At 33.2% G+C, this 22,781-nt stretch overlaps 1 protein-coding gene across 2 annotated transcripts in view; it reads right to left on the bottom strand.

Annotated features, from left to right (window-relative positions):
- Positions 1 to 22,781, bottom strand: part of DPP10 (dipeptidyl peptidase like 10) — a 707,501-nt gene that overhangs the window by 15,788 nt on the left and 668,932 nt on the right. For both annotated transcript variants that reach the window (XM_068544007.1, XM_068544008.1), the window contains 2 exons: positions 10,343 to 10,537; positions 9,589 to 9,643 (listed from right to left, as the gene is read on the bottom strand). In XM_068544007.1, coding sequence (XP_068400108.1) covers positions 9,589 to 9,643; positions 10,343 to 10,537 — 250 coding nt within the window. The remainder of the gene's footprint in view (positions 1 to 9,588; positions 9,644 to 10,342; positions 10,538 to 22,781) is intronic.

Genomic DNA, 22,781 nt, shown 5'->3' with positions numbered 1-22,781 from the left:
GATAATTATTCAAACTAAAATGGTTCAAAGTCTTTAATGAAGTCATATGAATGATTATTGAGTAACAGATGGCCAGTTATTATACTATTAGCATATTAGCTAAATATGCTAATAGTATAAGCTTTCCATTTATCCAACAGACAAGTTAGAAAATAATACAGACAAAAACATACTACTTAAAAATGAAAAATGCACTACTAATAAGCAATACCTAGAAATAAATATGGCAGGGAAGATATTTGACATACATAAAGAAAACTATAAAATTCTACTGAGAAATATAAAATAAGAATTAAATAAAAGAGATGTACTATGTGATTCAGATCAAAGCTACATCTTTTGAAAATTTTAATTCTTCTCAAATAAATATAAAGATTGTTTTAATAAAATTTTAGTTAAAAAATTATAGCTGAATATTTTGGGAGAATTTATAAAAGTGGAGAAAATAGGAGAGGTAAGCGAAAGGTATTACGAAAGAAAAGGGCAAAGAGTGGAAAATATTTTAAAATATTAAAATGTATGATTATTAAGCATAATATTATAATTAAAAGACTATGAGATTAGTCTAAGAACAGATAGGCAGGTTACACCAGAAATAAATCCAAGAATATCTGAAAACTTATTGTTTAGGTGGCATCATAATCAAAGTGTTAAGGACGATTTAGTCAATCAATGGAGCTGGTGAAACTGACTAGCTATTTGAAACCAAATATATAAATCCTCAGCATGCAAGTGTTATGTACCTCTCTCTGCCCCACTCAAACAGATACATAAAGAGAAAATCTAATAAATACTTATTTTGATAGGAACGAGACCTTTAAAAAATAAAATCACTGGAAGAAATCACCAGAGAGAAAATCTAATAAATACTTATTTTGATAGGAATGAGATCTCTAAAAAATAAAATCATTGGAAGAAATCACCAGAGAAAGGATTTGAAAGGTTTGGCCAAACGATAAGAAAAACGCTTTAACACTTCAGTGTTTTGAATTATCGTAAACAAAACTGAAAGTCAATCAACACGTTGAAGAAATATTTCAAACAGATGTGAAAAGACTGCTATCTTTAATGCATCAAAATCTCAAAATTGCAATAAGAAAACAAATACATATATTCACATATATGAGACCAATATAACTAAGTGTATATATGTATATAAATTGACAATTCAAAAATAACATTGTAAAATGATTAATAAACATAAAAATTAATTTTATGTAGGCATTTCTAACTCCAAAACAATGGAATAACAGAATTGAGATTTACCCTTCCATGTGAAACAACTAAAAATATGGGCAAAATATATGAAATAGAAATAATTAAGACATTGGACATTGGGCAACAAAGAACAGTGATCACTGAAAGACAGAGAACAAGTCAACCCTGGGATTGCTACAGCTTCCTGCCAGAAGAGTATAGTTAAGGCACAGCAGCACAATATACCCAAAAATGAAACACAGAGAGAAATATATTTTTTAAAAATTAATATAGTTTTGGTGCGTTTAGGGAAAAATTCAACTGGCCTAATTACACACCTATTTGCAATCCCTGGAGAAAGGGGGCAGCAAAAAAAAAAAAAAAATTGAAGTAATAACTGAACATTTTCCAAATTTGATGAAAACACTAAAGCTAGAAAGCCAAGAAACTCAGTGTACCCCCTTCCAAAATGATAAGGTTTGGCTATCTGGTGGGAAAGAGAAGAGAGAATTCCAGATGAAGGAAAGAGCATGACATGAGTTCAGTTCAAATGCCTTTGCAACAAAAAATCAAATAAAACATAAATACCCTGAAAAGGCTTATAGTCTAACATAAGAAATGAATAAGAATACAAAAATAAATATAATACATTGCATGATGGTATAATGAATATGAGAAGCTACTGACAAAGTATCCTTTGAGTACACAGGAGGGAATGATGATTTCAAGTGGGAGAGATTTAGTGAATAATTTATGGAGAAAAGGACCTCTGAATGAGGCTTAGTAAGAGATAGAATTATGAAAGCAATGTGCAGGCTTGAGGCTGTTATTAGAAATAAATTAAAAGGCATGAACAAAAATACTGAAGTAGAAAGGTGGAAGGAATACTTATAACCAATAAGAATTTCAGCTTAACTATATTGAAGAAAACTCATTTGGAACAATAAATAACTATTGGAATATCCTTAAGATCCATTTTAGGTAATAGTTACAACTTTTTAGTATAATTTTGTTTACCCATAAAATACATGTGAAATATTGAAATGAAATTGGATATAAAAAGCCAAACATTATCTTCTATGCTGGCTGAAGTTTTTCTCTAATATCCATTTCTAGTAGTTTCTTTAGTATCTAAAACTAGTGATAGTTTTAGAAGAGAATGCATTTATTTAATCAATGCTTTCCTGGCGTTTATAGGCTTAATATTTCCATAAATAGAAAATAGGTAGGGATATTGTCTAAAAATATATATTATTTGACACAAAACACATTCTTAGAAATACTAAAAATTCTATATTCCTTAATCAGCTTACATGGTTAGAAAGAATAGATTAGAATTGCTTTCCAAATTTTGAAAGATTAAACTGGAATGAACACACACAAAATAAAAAATATCAACCAGTTTCTTGGAGTTCACTATTTCAGCTTTATGGAGACCAACGGTGCAATGTACCTCAAAACTTTGAAGTAAATTTAATTTCTGCTGACAAAGTCAATTATAATGGATGAAATCAGTTATCTAGCTAGGTAGATGTAGATATAGATACAGATACAGATACAGATATAGATATAGATATAGATATAGATATAGATATATAGACCATAAAAAACAGGATGAATTTTAGACCAAAGGGAGAAAAAGCAAGACCTAGAAATTCAATCATAGTGATAAATGTAAAGGAAATAAGTTGACTAAAGATGGTAAATTACTGGCCCTACTGCTGCCATTCATCTTTCTTTTTTCAGAGGGAATATCTCAAATGAATCATAACACTTTTCACACTAAATTCTAACTCAGCCTGTAATCTTAGAAGGGAACACTGCTCTAGCCTCTTTGACGGTAAAAACATAAGTGTGGCAATTCCATTTCTAGTATTTGGTGAAACTGGTATCTCAATCGACTCAACTAAAAACAAAACCAAAACTAAACAAAAACAAAAAAGTAAATACAAAGTGGTAGTTAAAAAAAAGAGAAAGAGAACTAAACAACTAAAAGTAATTCTGAATACAACATTGAACTGGCACAAAGGTTATGAATCCACAGAGGCCAGATATTAACTGAAAACTGGAAAACTGAGAGGTAAACAAGCATAAAGCCAATTTTGTTTGTTTCTTTGTTTGTTTTGCAAATGCAAGTGATTTTAACCTTCTGCTCTGATGACTCAGTGCATGAGGTAGACAAAATGCATAGATTCCATACAATAGGTCTAAAGCAGTGGTCTCCAACCTTTTTGGCACCAGGGACTGGTTTCGTGGAAGACAATTTTTCCAGAGACCAGGGGTTGTGGGGAGGATGGTTTTGTGATGATTCAAGTGCATTAAATTTATTGTGCACTTTATTTCTATTATTATTACATTGTAATTATATAACGAAATAATTATACAACTCACCATAATGCAGAATCAGTGGGAGCCCTGAGCTTGTTTTCACTTGCCGCTCACTGATAGGGTTTTGATATGAGTCTGCAAGCAATTGGTTTATTATGGTCTCTGTGCAGTCAAACCTCTCTGCTAATCATAATCAGTATTTGCAGTCACTTCCCAGCGCTAGCATCACCGCCTCAGCTCCTCCTCAGATCATCAGGCATTAGATTCTCATAAGGAGCATGCAACCTAGATCCCTCGCATGCACAGTTCACAGTAGGGTTCACGCTCCGATGAGAATCTAATGTCACTGCTGATCTGACAGGAGGCGGAGCTCAGGCAGCAATGTGACCGATGGGGAGCAGCTGTAAATACAGATGAAGCTTTGCTCACTCGTCCACCACTCACCTCCTGCTGTACAGCCCAGTTCCTAACAGGCCATGGACTGGTACCTGTCCATGGCCCAGGGGTTCAGGACCCCTGATCTAAAGGGAGACTGCACAAAGCTAGACCCCTAAAGGGTTGTCTAAAGATGACAAGAGATAATTATGCTGCACAAAAGGATTGATGAAAATGATTTTGTTTTTAATTCTTATCATGAACTTGTACTGAATCAATGAAAACAAAATTAACCTTAACTAAAAATTTGAGCCATAAGTCCACACTGGTGTTTGCAGACCAAATTTACCATATAAGTGTAATTAAAAGAAAAACAAAAACAAATACAAAAATACAAATGCAACATAAGCTCTAAAGAGTTCCATATGTAAAATTCCAATTTTGATGGAACTGATGGAAGACAAAGCACAGATTCAGAGAACCCATCAAAACCCAAATATGATTAATAAAAAAATATTCATAACTATACACATATTGGAGAAAATATAAAACACCAAAGAAAAACATCTTAAAAAATATGAAAGTGTCAATATTTCTTAGATGTCAGTCCTCCCTAGGTTATCTACAGATTCAATACAATTCCCATGAAAATCCCCATGGTCTATTTTGTAAAATTACAAAAGATGATTCTAAAATTTATAAAGAAATACAATACCTAGATGAGATAAAAGAACGCTGAAAAAGAACAAGATGAAAGAACTTCTACTATCTCATTTCTAGATACAATATTATTGTATAATGATGATTTTTAGTATGTCAATTGTATCTCAATTTAAAAGTCGAAAAAAGGGAGGGACAGGTTTGTGACTATAATACTCTCCCTCTGATTTAGTAAACCTTAAAACAAAAGTGTCTGTTGCACAACATAAAGGGTTAATAAATCAGTTGTGTTAAAAATATATATATATATGTCAATAAACACATGAAAAAATGATCAATATTATTAATCATCAGAGAACTTTTAAATGAAAAAGACTTATGATACTCTGTTGGTAAGGATGTAGAGCACCTGGAACTCTCATATACAGCAGTTGGTAAAATAAAATGATATAACTACTTTGGAAAATGTTTGGCAATTCCTTGCAAAAGCAGACAACAAAACAAAAAATATATTTAGAAAAAGGAAAAAAAGAGAAAAAAGAAAAAAACAACTTAATCAAGATGAATGGAAGAAAGGAAAAAAAATAGAACAAATAAGATAGCAGGCAGAAATAATGAAAATTATAACATTTAAATGTATCGGCAATTACAATTTATATAAATAAATGCAATCTTCAAATACCTAAATTGTGAGGATGAAGCTTGAAAATGATAAGATAGAAAAGCAAAAACAATGTGTACTAGTCAAAAGAATGCTGGTGTTGTAATTTTAATATTTTTTAAAAATCCATAAAGCAAAAAATTAATAGAAATAAACTGGATTGGTGAAAAACAACAAAAGATTCAGTTCTCTGAGAAGATATAATAATCTGAACTTGGAGGGAATGAATAAAAATAGTCTTAAAATATGAAGACTAAATTAACCTACTAAGGAGAAACTGAATAATTCACCATTATAATGTGACATTTTAATACAGCTTTCTTGGAAATTAGAGACAAAATAAATCATAAAGTAAGTTTACGATTTGAACATCATGATGGGCAAGTTTGATTAAACGGGCGTATATGTAACACTAAATCTTTTAAGCAGAGGTGAAAGCTTTATAAATCATTCCTAAGTCATGAATCAAGGTTTGAAACTGAGGTTTCAAAGGATTTCTGTTATTCTAGTCAATTCTATGATTACAATTCAGTTATAATCAAAGCCAATTATAGAAAGTTACCAAAACTCCTATAAAAATATTGGAATAAAAATAATAAAAACAATTCAGAGGGCATACTTACCCTGGAAATTGAGAAATACTTACATTAAATTTTAAAAGTACTACATTAGTACCAGTGGGAAGTACCTAAGGGAGTATTGCAAAGGGACTTCATAACTCAAGGGCTTATATTTGAAAGGAAGAATGCTAAAAACTAATAAGCTAGACATTCAACATAGTAATTTAAAAACAATATGGGATAAAAAATAGAAGAAAATGTAATAACACGAGGAGTAGAAGTTAGTGAAATAGAAAACAAAGATAAATAGAGAAGAAAAATTAAGCCCAAAATATGGTTCATGGAAAAAGAGGGAGAGATGAAAGGGAGAAGACAGGGGGGACAAGAGCAAGTGCAAGAGTGAGTGCAGGCAGCCCAGAGCAGAAGAGGTGCTTCAGCAAGAGCAAAGGGGCACTAATAAGCCCACCCAGGAGTCCAAATGGGACACTGCCACCACTAGTAAAAGGATTAAACATGTAATAAGAGGATATGTTACACTTTGAGAATGCTCTTGAACAATATATGAAATGGAAAGAATCCTTTTAAAAGTACAAAACACAAATTAAGAGATACAAACATCCAGTTACAAAATAAATGAGTCACAGGTATAAAATGTACAGTGTGGGGAATATAGTCAGTAATTACACAATATCTTTGTATGGTGACATATCGTAACCTGACTTAGCTTGGTGATCATTTTGAAATGTATAGAAATATCAAATCACTATGCTGTGTAACAGGAACTAATGTAGTGCTGTAGAGGTGGGGAGTGGGGGAAGTGGATGAAGGCAGTCAAAAGGTAGAAACTTCTAGTTACAGGATAAATAAGTACTAGGGGTGTAATGTACAACATAATAAATATAAATAATACTGCTGTATGTTATATATGAACATTGTTAAAAGAGTAAATCGTGAGTCCTCATCACAAGGAAAACAATTTTTTTTCTATTTCTTTAATGTTATATCTATATGAGATAATGGCTGTTCACTAAACTTATTGTGATAATCATTTCATGATGTATGAAAGTCAAATCATTATGCTGTACATCTTAAACTTATACAGTGCTGTATGTCAATTTTATCTCAATAAAACTGGAAGAAAAACAAAAAGTACTAAAACTGACTCCAGAAGAAATGGAAAAATTGTAATAATCTTGTATTGATTAAATACATTTAAACATTAATTAAATTTTTTCTAACAAAGAAAGCAATAGCCCCAGATACTTTACAATCTAACTCCAATTCTAAGCAAGATTTTCCTGACAATAAAAAAAAGAACATAATTCCTCAGCAAATTTTGTGAGTTTAACATAATTTGATACTGAAATAAAACAAGTACATTAAAAAAAATCACAAGACCTACTAAGTCTTAAAGCTAACAACATTCCTTTATATGCTAAGAAAGCCACCTTCTGAATTATAACTCAGTCACAGATATGCAGATTTTTTAAAAAATCGAAATGGAATATTTTTCCATTTAAAATAAATCTAGTTATGTTTTTGTTTGTTTATATCCTGTGTCAGTCTACCCTATATTTAGATTGCCAGAGTAAATTGCCTGAGACTCAGCAGTCCCCTAATACAATGCTACAGCCCCTAATACAATGATAAACATAAGATTTTTGAAATTCTAAATCTGAAGGCTCCGGTTTTATTTCCCCATGTTTCTAGACGAACATCTAAATTTTCTAGTTTATATGGAGGACTCACTAAGATCTGTGCCCAGGCTTCCTCTCAGTGCTGTCAACTATCACCTCCTTATGCGAGCCTTAATTTTAGTCAATTACTTTATTTCATGTTCTCCAAACAGGCTCTCCTCACTGACACTGTGCATTTACACGAAACTCTTCTCCTTGCCCTCTACTTGCTGAATGATTTTCAACATCCTGTTCATGTTTCACTGTCTTCATAAGGCATTTTACAACTTTCCGAATCTTTGTTAAATTTCCATATTCATAAATGTTAGTATAGCTCATTTGGTCTTTTATACTTATTAATGTGTATACAAGTAGAGCCCTGAAATACATAAGGTCTAAGTCCTTTGTAAATTATTACGTATATTAGGACCACTAAAGAGTAAAATGTTCTCTACTATATGCATCTTTTGCTGTGGTAAGAAACACATAATGTAAAATTTACCATCTTAACCACTTTTAAGTGCTCAGTCGTGTCAAGTGTATTCACATTAATCTGAAATGCTACACCCATTAAAAAACAACTTTCCTTTTTCCTCCCTCCAGCCTTGGCAACCACCATGAACTTGACTACTCTAGATATTTTATGTAAGTTGAATAAAACAGTATTTGTCCCTCTGTAACTGGTTCACTTCACCAAGCACATGTCTTCAAGTTTCATCCATGCTGCAGCGTCTGATAAGACTTTACTATATGCACTTGCTGATGCATCTATAGCGTTTTCATTTCTTTGGAATGATCACTTTCTTAGATATTTTCATTTTTTCACTAATATCTTTACTGCTAGTGATGGGCTTTTATTTATTTATTTGTTTGTACTTATGTGGGAGGAGCATTATTCACAAAATATTTTTATTGAACTCTTAAATATTACTGACACCAAGAATTAAATATAGCAAAAAACATGGTGCACTGCAGACTGAAGTGGGGGGAGAATGGTAGTGATGCATGTTGTTTTATATTTTACTATGTGTTAAGTAGATTTTCATGGACTTACTTGTCAGTGTACACTACTAAAGTTTATGCGCCAGTAAAACTACCAGTTACTTGCTGTCATGAGTCTTTGGGTTCATTATGAATAGTAGAACATATTTTGTTTAAATCAATGAAGGCCAAGAATTTGCTTTGTCTCTAAACTAAAATAGTACAAAATCTCTTTCCTGTCATCTTAGTATCTCTATAATGTCTAGCCCAGTGATATGTATAAACTAGGTGCTCAATAAATATCTATATGGGGTCTAATTTCTTACTGTGAAGATGATAGTGAACTTGACATAAAAATTATTGCTATAAGAAGTAAATCTCCTCAGGGAACGATACTCAATATCTTCTAAATAACCATAATGGAAAAGAATATGAAAAAGAATACACATATATACATACATATATATGAATAACTGAATCACTTTGCTCTACACCAGAAACTAACACCACATTGTAAATCAACTATACTTTAATAAAAAAAATTTAAAAGGAAGTAAATATCATGCAGTAAGCACAGAAGACATAATTATGCATACTGGTCACCTTTTAGTTTCTAAGCCATGTTGTCTTCCCCAAGGCTGTGGTGCTTGTTCCTTCTTTGCAGAACTTGCTCCCTCAATAGCAAGTTGACTATGACTGACTCCCTCTTGTTATTTAGGTATCAGCCTAAATATCACTTAAATCAGAGGGGCCTTACTTGACCACTCAATTTAATAACATTGGCCCTTCCTGTAGTTATCTTTTATCCATCAAGGTTTTCTTGGTTTGCTTTCCTTATAAGATTTAATACCAGATGAAACTGTGTTTTTCATTTATCCATTTACTTCCTCTTTCTCCTCTTTAGAAGATAATCTTCATGAAAACGATTCCTTTTTTTTGTCCTATTGTTGCTCTATTTCTAACACCATGCATCAATTAAAGATACTCAGTAAGGAGTTGCTGAATTAATAAATAACTGAATGTACATAATATTAATTACAATATTATATTTTAAAGGCTAATACAGAGAAATTTTAGTAAAATGAGGAAAGTAGTTATGTAAGTACATACACAAACACATAATGTACACACACATATTTCTACTATTTACCTTTCCAAAAATGCTTAATCTTTTGGAGTCAATGTATGGCTGTTTCAGTAAAAATCTGAAATGAAAAAAGAAAAAATTATAGCTATATCTTCTTGAGTTAAATGAACCATAGAAATTCATTCTTAGCAACAAGAAACAAAACAAAACAGAATACAGAGGTCAAATGAGACTGCTTAAGTGGTTGCAGCTCTATTCATGTAGAAGGGTCCTGTATACCAAAATCTTGCTACTCAGAGCAGTGGTGCAGTAGCTTGGGTATAACACCTGTTAACTTGTTACAAATGCAGAGTCTTGGGCCCATTACCAGCCTACTGAATCAACATCTGTATTTTAACAATATCTTAGCTAATGTCTGTATACTGTTTTAAAGAACCTACTAGTTTTCTCAGGTCACTTTTTCATGCCAGTGTGGGAAAGGTATCTGTGAAAGTTCAAGAACTGTAATTAACTGGGACAATAATAGACATTGTGGATTATTGTAAATAAATAATATAGTAGTTTAATTAAGGTCTCTCCCATTTTCATAAGTCCAAAGTTGATTCTAATTTCAGAGGGGGAAGTATGATAATTCTTTTATTATGTCACTGAGAGTGAAAGATACTTGAAAAAATACAATAGTCTTTATGATTAACTTAGAAAATTGTTTAATCATTAAAATATAAATCTCTTAGCATTTACCAAGGCTAAGTATTATATATCACATACCTAGTTTCTCATTACAGGAAAAACGGTAAGAAAATGTACATTCACTTACTTCACTGCTGCTATTTGGTCCTTTATTTCCACTGAGCCTAACCTTCGATGAATCTCCTGCAAAATTTTCAGGCCCTGGAATCCACTTCCTCTGCCATCAAAACGTGCTGTGATGACGTTACCCGTGTCAACAAGTACTGAATCCCAGTCAAAATGGAACTTATCTGTAACTAGCTGGCCTCCTGGTTCTTCATCCCTGCAAGTACCAACACATTTGACCAAAACAAGAACAACTGACAATGTGGTCGAAATTTTAGTGTTCCCACTTATTGGTTAAAAATTATGGAAAAGACCCAGGTTGGCTATTAAAATTTCTCTTAATTCTTGATATTAAACCTGAAAATATAAATGCCATTTTCCTTTGTAAATTTTCAAATGAAAAGCTCTTTGAATGAAATTAAAATATGAAACAGAATTTAAAACTGTTCATGAGAAATTATTTAACCCATTTTAAAAAGAGAAAAATAAAGAAAAAAGCACACACTTTCCATAGGCATTTCTAAAGAATGATCATCAAGTTGACATACAGGCCCTACTTTATTGGATTTCTTACAGACGGTGTGTTTCCGAAATGTTTTGCAGATGGTATACAAGGGCTAAAGGGTCTGACAGAGAGAGGAATCAGTCATGGAAGCTTAATAATAATAATCTAACAAGAAATGTACGATCCTAAAGCACATCAGATTCAAAAAGAAATACTGCATTAACATTTCCTGAATTGTTTTTTGTGACGTAATTCTCACTGAGAAGAATTTAAGCAAACAGTGAGGAAAAATTCTTTTTTATCACTAAAGTTGACAGCAAGAAAAGGAAGCAGACATGCATATGTTTGAAAAATTTGAAAGCTAAAAGTAAAGATGGAAACACAAATTATAAATCATGAACATTCTTTCCAGAGGGAAAAGGTGATACAATTTTAAAATGTCACACTGCAATGGTATTTATAATTTGTTTTCCAGAGTATAGAACAGGTAAAAAAGCAGACTCTCATAAAATCACACAGATTATCTAGGTCCAAACCCAGGTACAGTTCAAAAACACAGTGGTCCATGTGATAGATTTTAAGAGTATCAAATCATCGAACTCTCTGAAAAGATCTCCATTTTTAGTTGGGCTGCATACTAGAAATCTTCACCCTACTCACTCTCCTGTGAAGACACCAAACTTGCCTTCAAGTTTATGCAGATGTGTTGCTTTGAAGCACTAAAATATACCAATACACAAACTAATTATCATTAACAAGCTTTTAGGTTATCAGATTTGGTAAAGGAAATAACTTCTGGGCAGCAAATAGAACTGAGCAGATACAGAGGTTGTGTGGGACCAATGAGTTGGGTAAAGGAGGAGGTAGGGAATAGGGCAAAATGTCAGACAACTAAAATTTATTGAATGCTGTTATGGAACGAATTGTGTCTCTCAAAATCCATACGTTGAATCTCCAATGTCCACTATCTCAGAATCTGACTGTATTTGGAGATAATGCCTTTACAGTAGTGATTAAGTTGAAATGAGGCTATTAGAGTGAACCTTAATCCAATCCAACCTGTGTCCTTGCAAGAGGAAATTCGGACAACAGAGAGACCCTAGGGGTGTGTATGCACAGATAAAAGAACATGGGAAGAGGCAGCAAGAGGGCAACGATCTGCAAGCCAAGGAGAGGTCTCAGAAGAAATAAAGCCTGCTGACATCTAGCTCTTGGATGTTGAGCCTCTAGAACTGTGAGAAAATAAATTTCTGTTGTTTAAAATACCTAGTCTGTGTTATCTTTCTATGTCAGCCCTAATAAACTGATACAAAGGCCTTCTATGATCTAAGCACTTAAGATCCTTTATCTTATTTACTATACACCACCAGAAGTTATTTAACCTTTCTGGGGAGGAAGTTGTCTGTCGCATGGCTTATTGCATGTATTATTATTCCTACATTGTAAATAAAGAAATTGTGCCACGGAAGGGTTTTAATAATGACCTACTCCATTCCTTCCTAAATCACACATTTAATGGTGATCCTGTGATTCCAAATCTAGAACTGTTTTGTCCTTTGTGTTTGCCATCTTTATCTCTTTTTTTAAATTTAATTTTTAATTTATTTTAGTTTTTGCACATTTACCTCTTGATCAGATTATTAGGAATTGTTACTACACATTTCCATGTGCTTTTGCCTAGAATTCCAATTGCCTAGTTCAGAATGAAGTCTGAAATTGCTATTTTTTCCACATTCCCAGATGATACTGATGTAACTTGTGTACCATTTGAGAAATAGCATGAATCACCATGCATGGCACACTTTCTGGTGCATGGAGAACATAGAGAATGCTTGTTGAACTAGACAGTTTCAGGGAAAGTAGACTCAGGTGAAGTTTAAAATGGAAGGACCTTAAAAAGCTTAATAAATCCTGTATTTTGAAGCTTGGGGATATATTGCAAATATTAGAAAACAGAATATGGTCCACAAAGGACAAGATACAAGGATTAACTTCAACATTTAAGCTGAGTAAAAATATGACAGTTTAAGTCCCAATTTCACTCTGAACATAGATAGGGAAGATACTAAAACACTAAGACTCAGTTTCCTTATCTTTAATAATGGTAAAACACTGTCTTGTTTTCCTCAAAGTGTTTTGTAAGCATTAAATGGCATAATGTATTTGAAAATACTTTGTGAAATATAGTAAGCAATATAAGATTATTATTAGATGAACAATAGAGACTGTAGGTATTACTCTTTTGTTTGAAGTCACTTTTACTTATACCGAGCATATTTCCTTATAGTTCAAAATGGAAAACTATATAAAAGATTTTGCCCAGTTGTGCAGAAATTAAATTGCACGATATCTATGGATCAAGATATTATACCATGTAGTTGGAGCTGTTATATCAAGGGGACTTCCGTTTTCTAGATGGTCAAAGATACCAAAGGTTCATAAGAAAATTAAAAAGTGCAATCAACAGATCCTTTGGAGCAATTATCAGAGTGTTGTTAGTTACTAAGGCAAGAGAGCCTAGAAATAAACCCATGCACCTACAGTCAATTAATCTTCAACAAAGTAGGCAAGAATATACAGTTGACAAAGGACAGTCTTTTCGACATGTGGTGTTGGGAAAGCTGGACAGCTACATGTAAAACAATGAAATTAGAATATTCCCTCATACCATATACAAAAATAAACCTGAAATTGTTTAAAGATCTAAATGTAAGACATGACACCATAAAACTCCTGGAAGAGAACATAAGCGAAACACGCTTTGACATAAATCATACCAATATTTTCTTAGATCAGTCTCTCAAGGCAAAAGAAATAAAAGCAAAAACAAACAAATGGGACTTAATCAAGCTTAAAAGCTTCTCCACAGCAAAGGCAACCTTTAACAAAATGAAAGGACAACCTACTGAATGAGAGAAAATATTTGCAAACAATGCGACCGACAAGGGGTTAATCTACAAACAGCTCATACAACTCAACATCAAAACAAAAACCAAAACTAAACAACCCAATCAAAAAATGGGCAAAAGACCTAACTAGACATTTTTCCAAAGAAGACATACAGATGGCTAACAGGCCACATGAAAACATGCTCAACATCACTAATTATTAGAGAAATTCAAATCAAAACCACAATGAGGTATCACCACACACCAATCAGAATGGCCATCATCAAAAAATCTACAAACAGGGCTTCCCTGGTGGCGCAGTGGTTGAGAATCTGCCTGCCAATGCAGGGGACACGGGTTCGAGCCCTGGTCTGGGAAGATCCCACATGCCGCTGAGCAACTGGGCCCGTGAGCCACAGTTGCTGAGCCTGCGCGTCTGGAGCCTGTGCTCCGCAACAAGAGAGGCCGCGATGGTGAGAGGCCCGCGCGCCACGATGGAGAGTGGCCCCCGCTTGCCACAACTGGAGAAAGCCCTCGCACAGAAACGAAGACCCAACACAGCCATAAATAAATAAATAAATAAATAAATAAAATTAAAAAAAAAAAAATCTACAAACAATAAATGCTGGAGAGGGTGTGAAGAAAAGAGAACCCTTGTACACTGTTGGTGGGAATGTAAATTGGTGCAGCCACTATGGAAAATAGTATACAGGTTCCTTAAAAAACTAAAAATAGAACTACCATATCATCCAGCAATCCCACTCCTGGGCATATATCCAACGAAAACCATAATTCCAAAAGATACACACACCCCAATTTTCATAACAGCACTATTTACAATAGCCAAGGCATGGAAGCCACCCAAGTGCCCATCAGCAGTTGATTGGCTTAAGACGGTGTGGTTTGTATATATGATGCAATATTACTCAGCCATAAAAAAGAATGAAATATTGCCATTTGCAGCAACGTGGATGGACCTAGAAAATATTATGCTTAGCGAAGTAAGTTAGACAAAGACAAACCCTATGTTATATCATTTATATTTGGAATCTAAAAAAAAATACAAATCAATCTATATATGAAACAGAAACAGACTCACAGACATAGAAAACAAACTTATGATTACTAAAGGGGAGAGAGAGGGAGGGACAAATTAGAAGTATGGGATTAACAGATAGAAACTACCATACATAAAATAGATGAGCAACCTGGAATTACTGTATAGCACAGGGAATTATACCCAATATCTTACAATAACTTATAATGATACATAATTGGCAAAAAACTTGAGTTGCTATGCCATATACCTGAAACTAACACAATATTGTAAATCAATTATACTTCAATTAAAAAAAAGGAAAAGACAGAAAAAATATAGTTTAAAATAAGGCACATTTTTCAAACTTATGATTAATAAGTGATTGTAGATTTTTCACAGCAAACTCAATTCCTTACTCATGCTTGCAATACCCAGGAAAAAAATACAATTTCATTCATTTGCTCTGCTTCACCTGCTTTCAATGTCAGAACACAAAATGTTATAATCTATTATCAGCCAATAATTTTAACACATTTCTCTGTCTAGTTGGGTGTGTTGTTCTTTCTTTTTTGGTGCAGAATACAGGCATGTCTATTTCAATATCAATTATAAAAGAACATGGATTATGATGGTAAGCATTGCCTGTATAAGGAACAAGCCAGAGACTTGCAGAAGCAACGGGGAGATTTTTCACAAAGTGTTCGCCAGAAATTACTAGATTTTTTCAACAAATAAAGGCAAGAAAATATTACTTATTTGATGAAGCAGGAAAAGATATATGGCTGCAGGGATGACCACAAGGAATGTACTGTAAACCAAATCATCCATCATATAATAAATGGGTATCACAACTCATGTATGTATTGGCCATGCAGAATTGGTGAGCTCCCATTCATTTCCTTCCTCTTTGTTTTTCTCTGAGTGTCTGCCTCATCCTTTTTTTGACATGGTTTTGCTTTACTCTCTCTGTCTCAGAAATCTCTGGGGACATATAAAGAACAGTGTTTCAAGGTTGAGAATAGGGACACACAATTTTGTTGAAAGTTGTATGAAAAGAACAATTCCATGTGTTTTAAGCAGTGAAAAGGCCACAGCAATATGAAATGTGTCCACTTCCTAACACAGGCAGCAAAATCAAATTAAGACTAAACTTTTCTTAGAAGTTAAGGTCTTTGAGGGTAGAGTTCACATCTGTTTTAATACCTTGAACACTCAATGTCTCTGTGTGGATGAAGAGAACACGATATAAGCAAATAATGAAATAAAGAAAAAAGGCTGAGCAAAACACACAAAATTCAATAGACCTTTAAAATGACAAAACAAGCCACTTCTTTATGACATAACAAAACATCCTCTATGTCAAAAACTGAATTAAAGTGAAGAGATCTGTTCAGAGTACATGTTTGGTCAGGTTCACAAAATGCTATTTAAATTCATGAAAAGAGCTGGATTTACGTTCAGAAGAGATAGGTTTTGACTCTGTTACCAATATGCTGAGTTACCCTGGCAAGTATATGCTCTTTTTATCTTCATTTATTGTTTTCATTATAGAATAATGTGTTGTAAATAGTTAAGATCACGTAGAGTACATTTTTAAAAGCCTTTTCCTTACCACAAAACCTTTGGCTAGATAAACAGAAGGAAAATATTTACCAGTGAGAGAACTTTCCATGAGTGATCTATTGAATGGCAGAATGTTTTTTTTCCTACACGACAGAATTTCAAAACTGCTATACTACAGCTGGGTATCTGTGTCTATTGGGTTGTGGAAGGAGGGGACAGAGAAAATTGCTTGTTGTCATCTTGGTTCTTTGCTCTTTTTAGGCTTAGAATAGATCAACTTCAGCTGCATAAGTGCTAGATAAGAGCTAGACTCAGGGAGAGCTGTGCTACAATTTTATTTTAGATATAGTAAACTAAAAAAGAGTGTGAAAAGAAGGGTGGCAAACAGAATGAAAGGCCAGATAAGGAAAAAGAAACTTATGTTGCAGAGAGCTGCATCCCAGTACGTTCTTAAGGAAAATAAATCGTCAGCGCTTTTGATTTTGTTCTTTAGGAGAGAACTCATTTCACAATAGAACATGAGTTTGACATGAGTAGAGTGAAACAATATTTGTCTTGTCTTAATCTGAAATTTATAAAAATGTATAGTCAGCGATGACTTAGTTATAACATAAGTACATCTAAAAGCTAATGAAATTTATCCTGTTTCAAGCAATATATATCAATACATGCAGATACATACATTGGTCAAGGGCTTCTTGGCCAATTCCTTCTATTTCTCATTTTATTATCCATAGACTTCCCTCTCATGGAAGGATTGTCCTACATGCAGATTGGTGGAATAAGTTTTCTCATATATATACTACATCATATAAGAAATAACATTCTTTTTTTTCTGTCAGAGAACAGTTTCTTGTTCACATCCCCATCTTCTTCCATTAGGAATATTATAATATAACCTGCAAATTTCTGATCCCTGGTTTGTTTACATATAATTTTTGGCTGAATTAATTTCCACGGAGTTACAACTAGGGAAGCGTTTGATATAGACAAGTTTATTTATGCCTCTAACCAGACCCCGTGGTCTACCTGATAATACATAGAAAATTAGGCTTATCAAACAAATTCTCAAGTTGTGTTATTCTCCATCACCTGTGTTCATATACTTGCATTCATAGATCTTTCCCATGTTGAACTTTTTAGAAAATATTGCCTATATTAATGACCTGAACCTAATAGTGATGTGAGAGTGTTATCATGAAAAGGGTACAGATGATACGTTGGTAAAACCAAAATGAGTTGAGCCCAGGCCCAGTGGCTTTAGACAAGTGCCTTCCCTTCCCTGTGCCTAAGTTTGCTTTGGTGTGGAAGATGATAATAATAGTGTCTACCTAGTAGAGTTATGGTAAATATTAAATAAAATAATATATATATAAATTGCTTAGCAAAGTGTCCAGTTTGTAGTTTGTTAAATATTATTAACCCAATGTTCTGGTCAATGCTATGGGACTTGACTATTTCATCTTCCATTCCTCTCAAGGAAGCTGAGCTCCCAAACCTGGCCATCCCTAGGCAACTCTGCAGTGATAAGTCCTGAGCTTTTATATTATAAAAATTAAGTTTTTCTTATTTGGCTCAGTCCAAAGGACGAAAAATTCAGTTGCAGTAAAAGTGTTCTACTTTTCACAGTGGGTGGGTCTTTCAGTTAACTTAGAATGAATGAATATGTATGTATTTGTTTTTTTCTGTGTAATTGATTTCTTTCTACACATAGTCACATGTGATTATGCATCTGAGTGTAATTTGTGTGTCTCTGTATGTGTAAATTCTTTCTTTTGCTTCCACAGATATATACTTCTTCTGGAACCACTAAAACAAGAGAATGTTACCCTCGTATACCTTTCTGATTTATAGAACTTATGACATAGATATTAGGTCGTTTTTTTTGAGGCGTTATTTTTTTTTCAATAAGTTTTCTTTATATTCAAGAAGCTGCTCAGACAATAAATTTAATGTTTTTTCTTGATCAAAATTTGATCTTAAATTTGGGAGGAGGGTATTTTGTGTTAATAAAACTGCATCTTTTTTCATCTTTACCCTACTGCTCTTCTCACTTCTCTTCTTTTCCTCCTTTGATTTTTAGTAGAATAGCCTTCCACATATCAGGGTCAATTTCTGTCTGCTAAAGGAATTCTTCCTTTTCTGGAAGGAAATTCAATTCTATTCTGCTCTTTGATTTCTCTTAAATAGAAGCTAGAGGTTGTTCCTTAGCATGATATAAAAACTGCATACAACTATCACTAGAGCAATGAAAAAAAACAGAATTCAGTTCTTTAAATCAAGTTATTTATATTGATATAGGAAGCCAAAGAATGAAGAGCTTATCAGAACACAGGTTGAAATGTTAAACAGCATGGATATTAACGAGCAAACTACAAAACCCCAAAATGGACTGTTAGTATTATCCACACAAAATTAACCTCGGGATAAACATCTTAGCACATAAAATTATCAGAAGAGAACCAACAGAAAAGGGCCTCAGGGATGTCTTGTAGACAGAAATTGTGCAATAAAATGGAAGTTCCAATCTCCTAATCATCCCTACCGTCGAAGTCTTACTACATGAATTCTTATTTGTTGGCCAATTTCCATTTGGGATAATTGCTAACAGAGTGGTTGAGGAGGTCGAAAGAGAAAGGGGTTTGTTGATCTTTACTTTCAGTTGCTGGGGATGGCTGTGTAATCACTGAGCTAGAAAGCACTTTATCCACCCCCTGGCCTTTGAGACATTGACACCTAAATCACTCACAGTCAAAAGATAGTTTAGCACATTGTATAAACAAATCGAGAACAGGAGACTCTACCTCATTCTTTATGTGAATATAATTGTTATGTAAATCTTTTATGCAAAAGGTCTGCTTTAGATATTATAATGGAAAATATTCTACATGCTGGCTTAAGGAGTATGGGTATATTCCAAAAGAAATAGAACTAAGTATGTGTATATTAAAATAAGAAGCTGATGGCAATCTTCACAACAATCTCATATTTCTTCATTTTCCATTTTTTTTGTGTGTGTGCACTGCACGGCTTGTGGGATCTTAGTGCCCCAACCATGGGTTGAATCCCGGGGCCAAGGCAGTGAAAGTGCCGAGTTCTAACCACTAGACCCCCAGAGAACTCCCTTCATTTTCGAAAGAAGAATACAATTCAGCATGAGAATGTTGTGAGTGTAATATTGAGGCATACAATACATAGGATGTATATCATGGATTGCAATGGATTTATAATATAGGGATGGATACTAATTATATACAAACTTTGAACCTTCATTTTATCATAGACAGGGCATCATTCACCTTCAATAATACATGGTGGTTATACAATACATTTTTCCTAACTAGAATCCTTTAGCTAGATTCCAAATGTCAATTTATCAACTGAAAAATGTGGCTATATAAACACAGGTAATTTTAATCTTAGCTTACATTATTGTGTCAGTTAAACAGAAATAATAATAACTATAGTGCTAACTATGAATAAGTAACATAATGTCACTGATGCACTCCTTCAACTTGGGGCTTTGTTGAATCCAACAACCAAAGGAGAAAACACCATGTTTAGTATCCATAGTTTAACCTTTCAAAGACATGTCAAATTAGTAACATAGTTAATGTTTTCTTCTATCATAGGTTTCAGAAAAAAATAAATAATTAAAAGAGAAGGAAAGAATGATCTAATATAGTTATACCCTTACATTTATGACTTAATATGTGACCATCCAAACAAAAAACAAAAAAAAACCCCAAAAAACCAGAATAAATTAGGAAGCATTTCTTATGAAAAGCACTCAGAAGCATATCTTTAAATATAGAATATACTTGTATGTTTCAAATAGGTAATCAATTGACATTATTCATATGAAACCATATCACATCATTCATGTCATTCGTAGGAAACCATTAATATCTGAGACTTGTATTAAGAGAGGAAAAGAGCTAAAATGGTATAAATATGTAAGTCATAGAAGTGACTTTATATATTTTTATGCTAGTATGTGTACATAAATCTATCAATTTAAAAGAATAGTCAAGAGATTATTCTGTCTTACACATTACATACACATTTTTGTAAATTTAGAATTTTTTTCCCTGTGACATTTTCTTAATACATCAACTTTGAGTGTGTACAGTTTTAAACAGTACTAAGAAATTAATACTGACATTAAGAGGCATTATCTATAGATTGTGAAAGAACAAGCTCTAATCTGTTCAAGAATAATATAAAAAGCAATGATCACCTTCTCCCCTTCCATTACCAAGATTAAATGCCACTGTCTTTTCTCTTCTTAATCATTTCCTGGGTATTACAGTGTGAGTACATTTTACATTCACTTAAATGAGCAACATGAACAAGAATGAGAAAAGTCAGAAACTTAAAATTTAAAGTTTGACCCTCCTTACATGGCAAAGCAGTAATGACTCATTGAGACAAGTACTAGCTATCTCTCTTGTCCATTTACATCTAGCAAATGTGTTATCTTTGTAAAAAACTGAGAGTGAAATGGGTATGTATTTGGCATGAACAAGTGGATAATCAAATAATGTTATAGAAATTTTGGAATATGTGTGTCTTTACTCTTGGGAAACAAAACAAACTTACTTCTAACAATGTGATCTGCTCAAAAGTCTATGAATCCACATAGTAAGTGAAGAGAGTAAAGACTTCCCATAAAGTGAACCCTCTGATTAGAATTTGGAATTTTATGAAATAGCTGTACAGCAAAGTGAATCAGCTATACGTATGCATATAACCCCTCTCTTTTGGATTTCCTTCCCATTTAAGTCACCACAGAGCATTGAGTAGAATTCCCTGTGCTATACAGTAGGCTCTCATTAGTTACCTATTTTATACATAGTAGTGTATATATGTCAATCCCAGTGCTACAATTCGTCCTTTATAATCTTTATTTTACACCAAAGCATTAACACGGTACAGGTGGAAAATGTTACATTCTAGAGATTATCACAAACTGTTAAGTGGGAAGAACGAAAGGTTATACGAATTTGGTTTTAGAGAAGTCCCTATTGATTCTGGACAGCATTTTTGATAATCTTCCAATAATAATTATCATGCAATGGGATATGTAAGTAGAGTACTGTGTAATAGAAAGAGCAGAGCTTTTTGATCTGAAAAATAAATTGAAAAAACCTTTGAGTTCAAACACTAATTTTGTCCTGCCCATGATCTTGGAGTTAATATACATGCCATATTTTAGTCATAGTTTCCTTGTGTTAAACTGAGGACAGTGATATTTACCTCACTTGGTCGCTGTAAGAATTAAAGATGGCATTTATACATCCTTAGCATGATGCCCCTTGTACAATAAACACTCAATAAACGGTAGCTATTATTAAATCCTATTATTTTAAGAAGATAATCTCAATAATCAAATGCAAAAGAGAAACAGTAAAAAGATAGCAAGAAAACCAATCATTATTTAGCTTTATCCAGAAAGATTGTAAGAGAAATGAGAAACTCACCTCATGTTTTTCTGAGAAGAAAACTAAACTGCAGAAAAATTGACTGATCCTAAAGGCTGATTTAACACATTATAAACTCTCAAATAATTTACTTCTCTTTTTCTCTACTTTGATTTAACTCATTCCTGATGACTAACTCAGGGTTGATTGATTTCTTTGTTTATTCATTCATGTAGTCCTTCATTCATATATTCACTCATTCATACATTCATTTATTCATTCATTCTATGAATATTTTATGAACATAAACAATGCTCCAAGCACTGTGTTAAGGTAAAACAATACAAAAAGGGTTGTTATCAGCAATGAGTTTATAGTTTAAAAGAAGAGACAGCAAAGCAAATATTGTATGTAATCTGGTGTGGTTTCATGTTATAACAGAGGTGTGTATAGAATTATGTAAAAGTACATCTCGAAGTCTTAATAGAAACTAAAGGTACTGGGAGACTGTGGAAAAAGACACAGAGAAATGATTGAGAAGCTGGTATTTCATTTTTAAAACAGTTCTAAAAAATATCTAGAGCACTAAATGTCTCTTTAGAGGGTGGGTGGAGCCAGATGAAGATGGAGAGATATATGGGAAACAGATGAAGACTTTTGTATGCTGTGTTAGGAAATGTGAACTTTTAATCAATTGGAGAATAATAATGAGAGGATTTTCCCCAGGAGAGCCACATTTTCAGATATGGATCTCACAAAGTTCACTCTAGCAACAGAGTGGAAAAGAAACTGAAGGAGAGAGGATATAGCAATACATTACAGAAAAGGAAGTGTAGGTAGAGAGCAGGGTGACAGATTAGAATTGACTCGTCCAGTTATGCTCTATGCCTGGTGTGGGACTTGAAGAAGAGTGTGGGCTCTTGGAGGACCCCATTGGTTCAAAGGTCAAGACAAGACACTATGGTCCCAAGAACCTAATGTTATTCAACATTTTAAATAATATCCATATTGTTTTTTGAAAGGAAAATGTGTGTATGAAAAAA

The sequence above is a fragment of the Eschrichtius robustus genome, chromosome 5 (genome assembly GCF_028021215.1).
Source record: "Eschrichtius robustus isolate mEscRob2 chromosome 5, mEscRob2.pri, whole genome shotgun sequence".
Lineage (NCBI taxonomy): Eukaryota > Metazoa > Chordata > Mammalia > Artiodactyla > Eschrichtiidae > Eschrichtius > Eschrichtius robustus.
The sequence above is the reverse complement of the archived record's forward strand: the minus strand, read 5'-3'. Positions and strand labels throughout refer to the sequence as shown.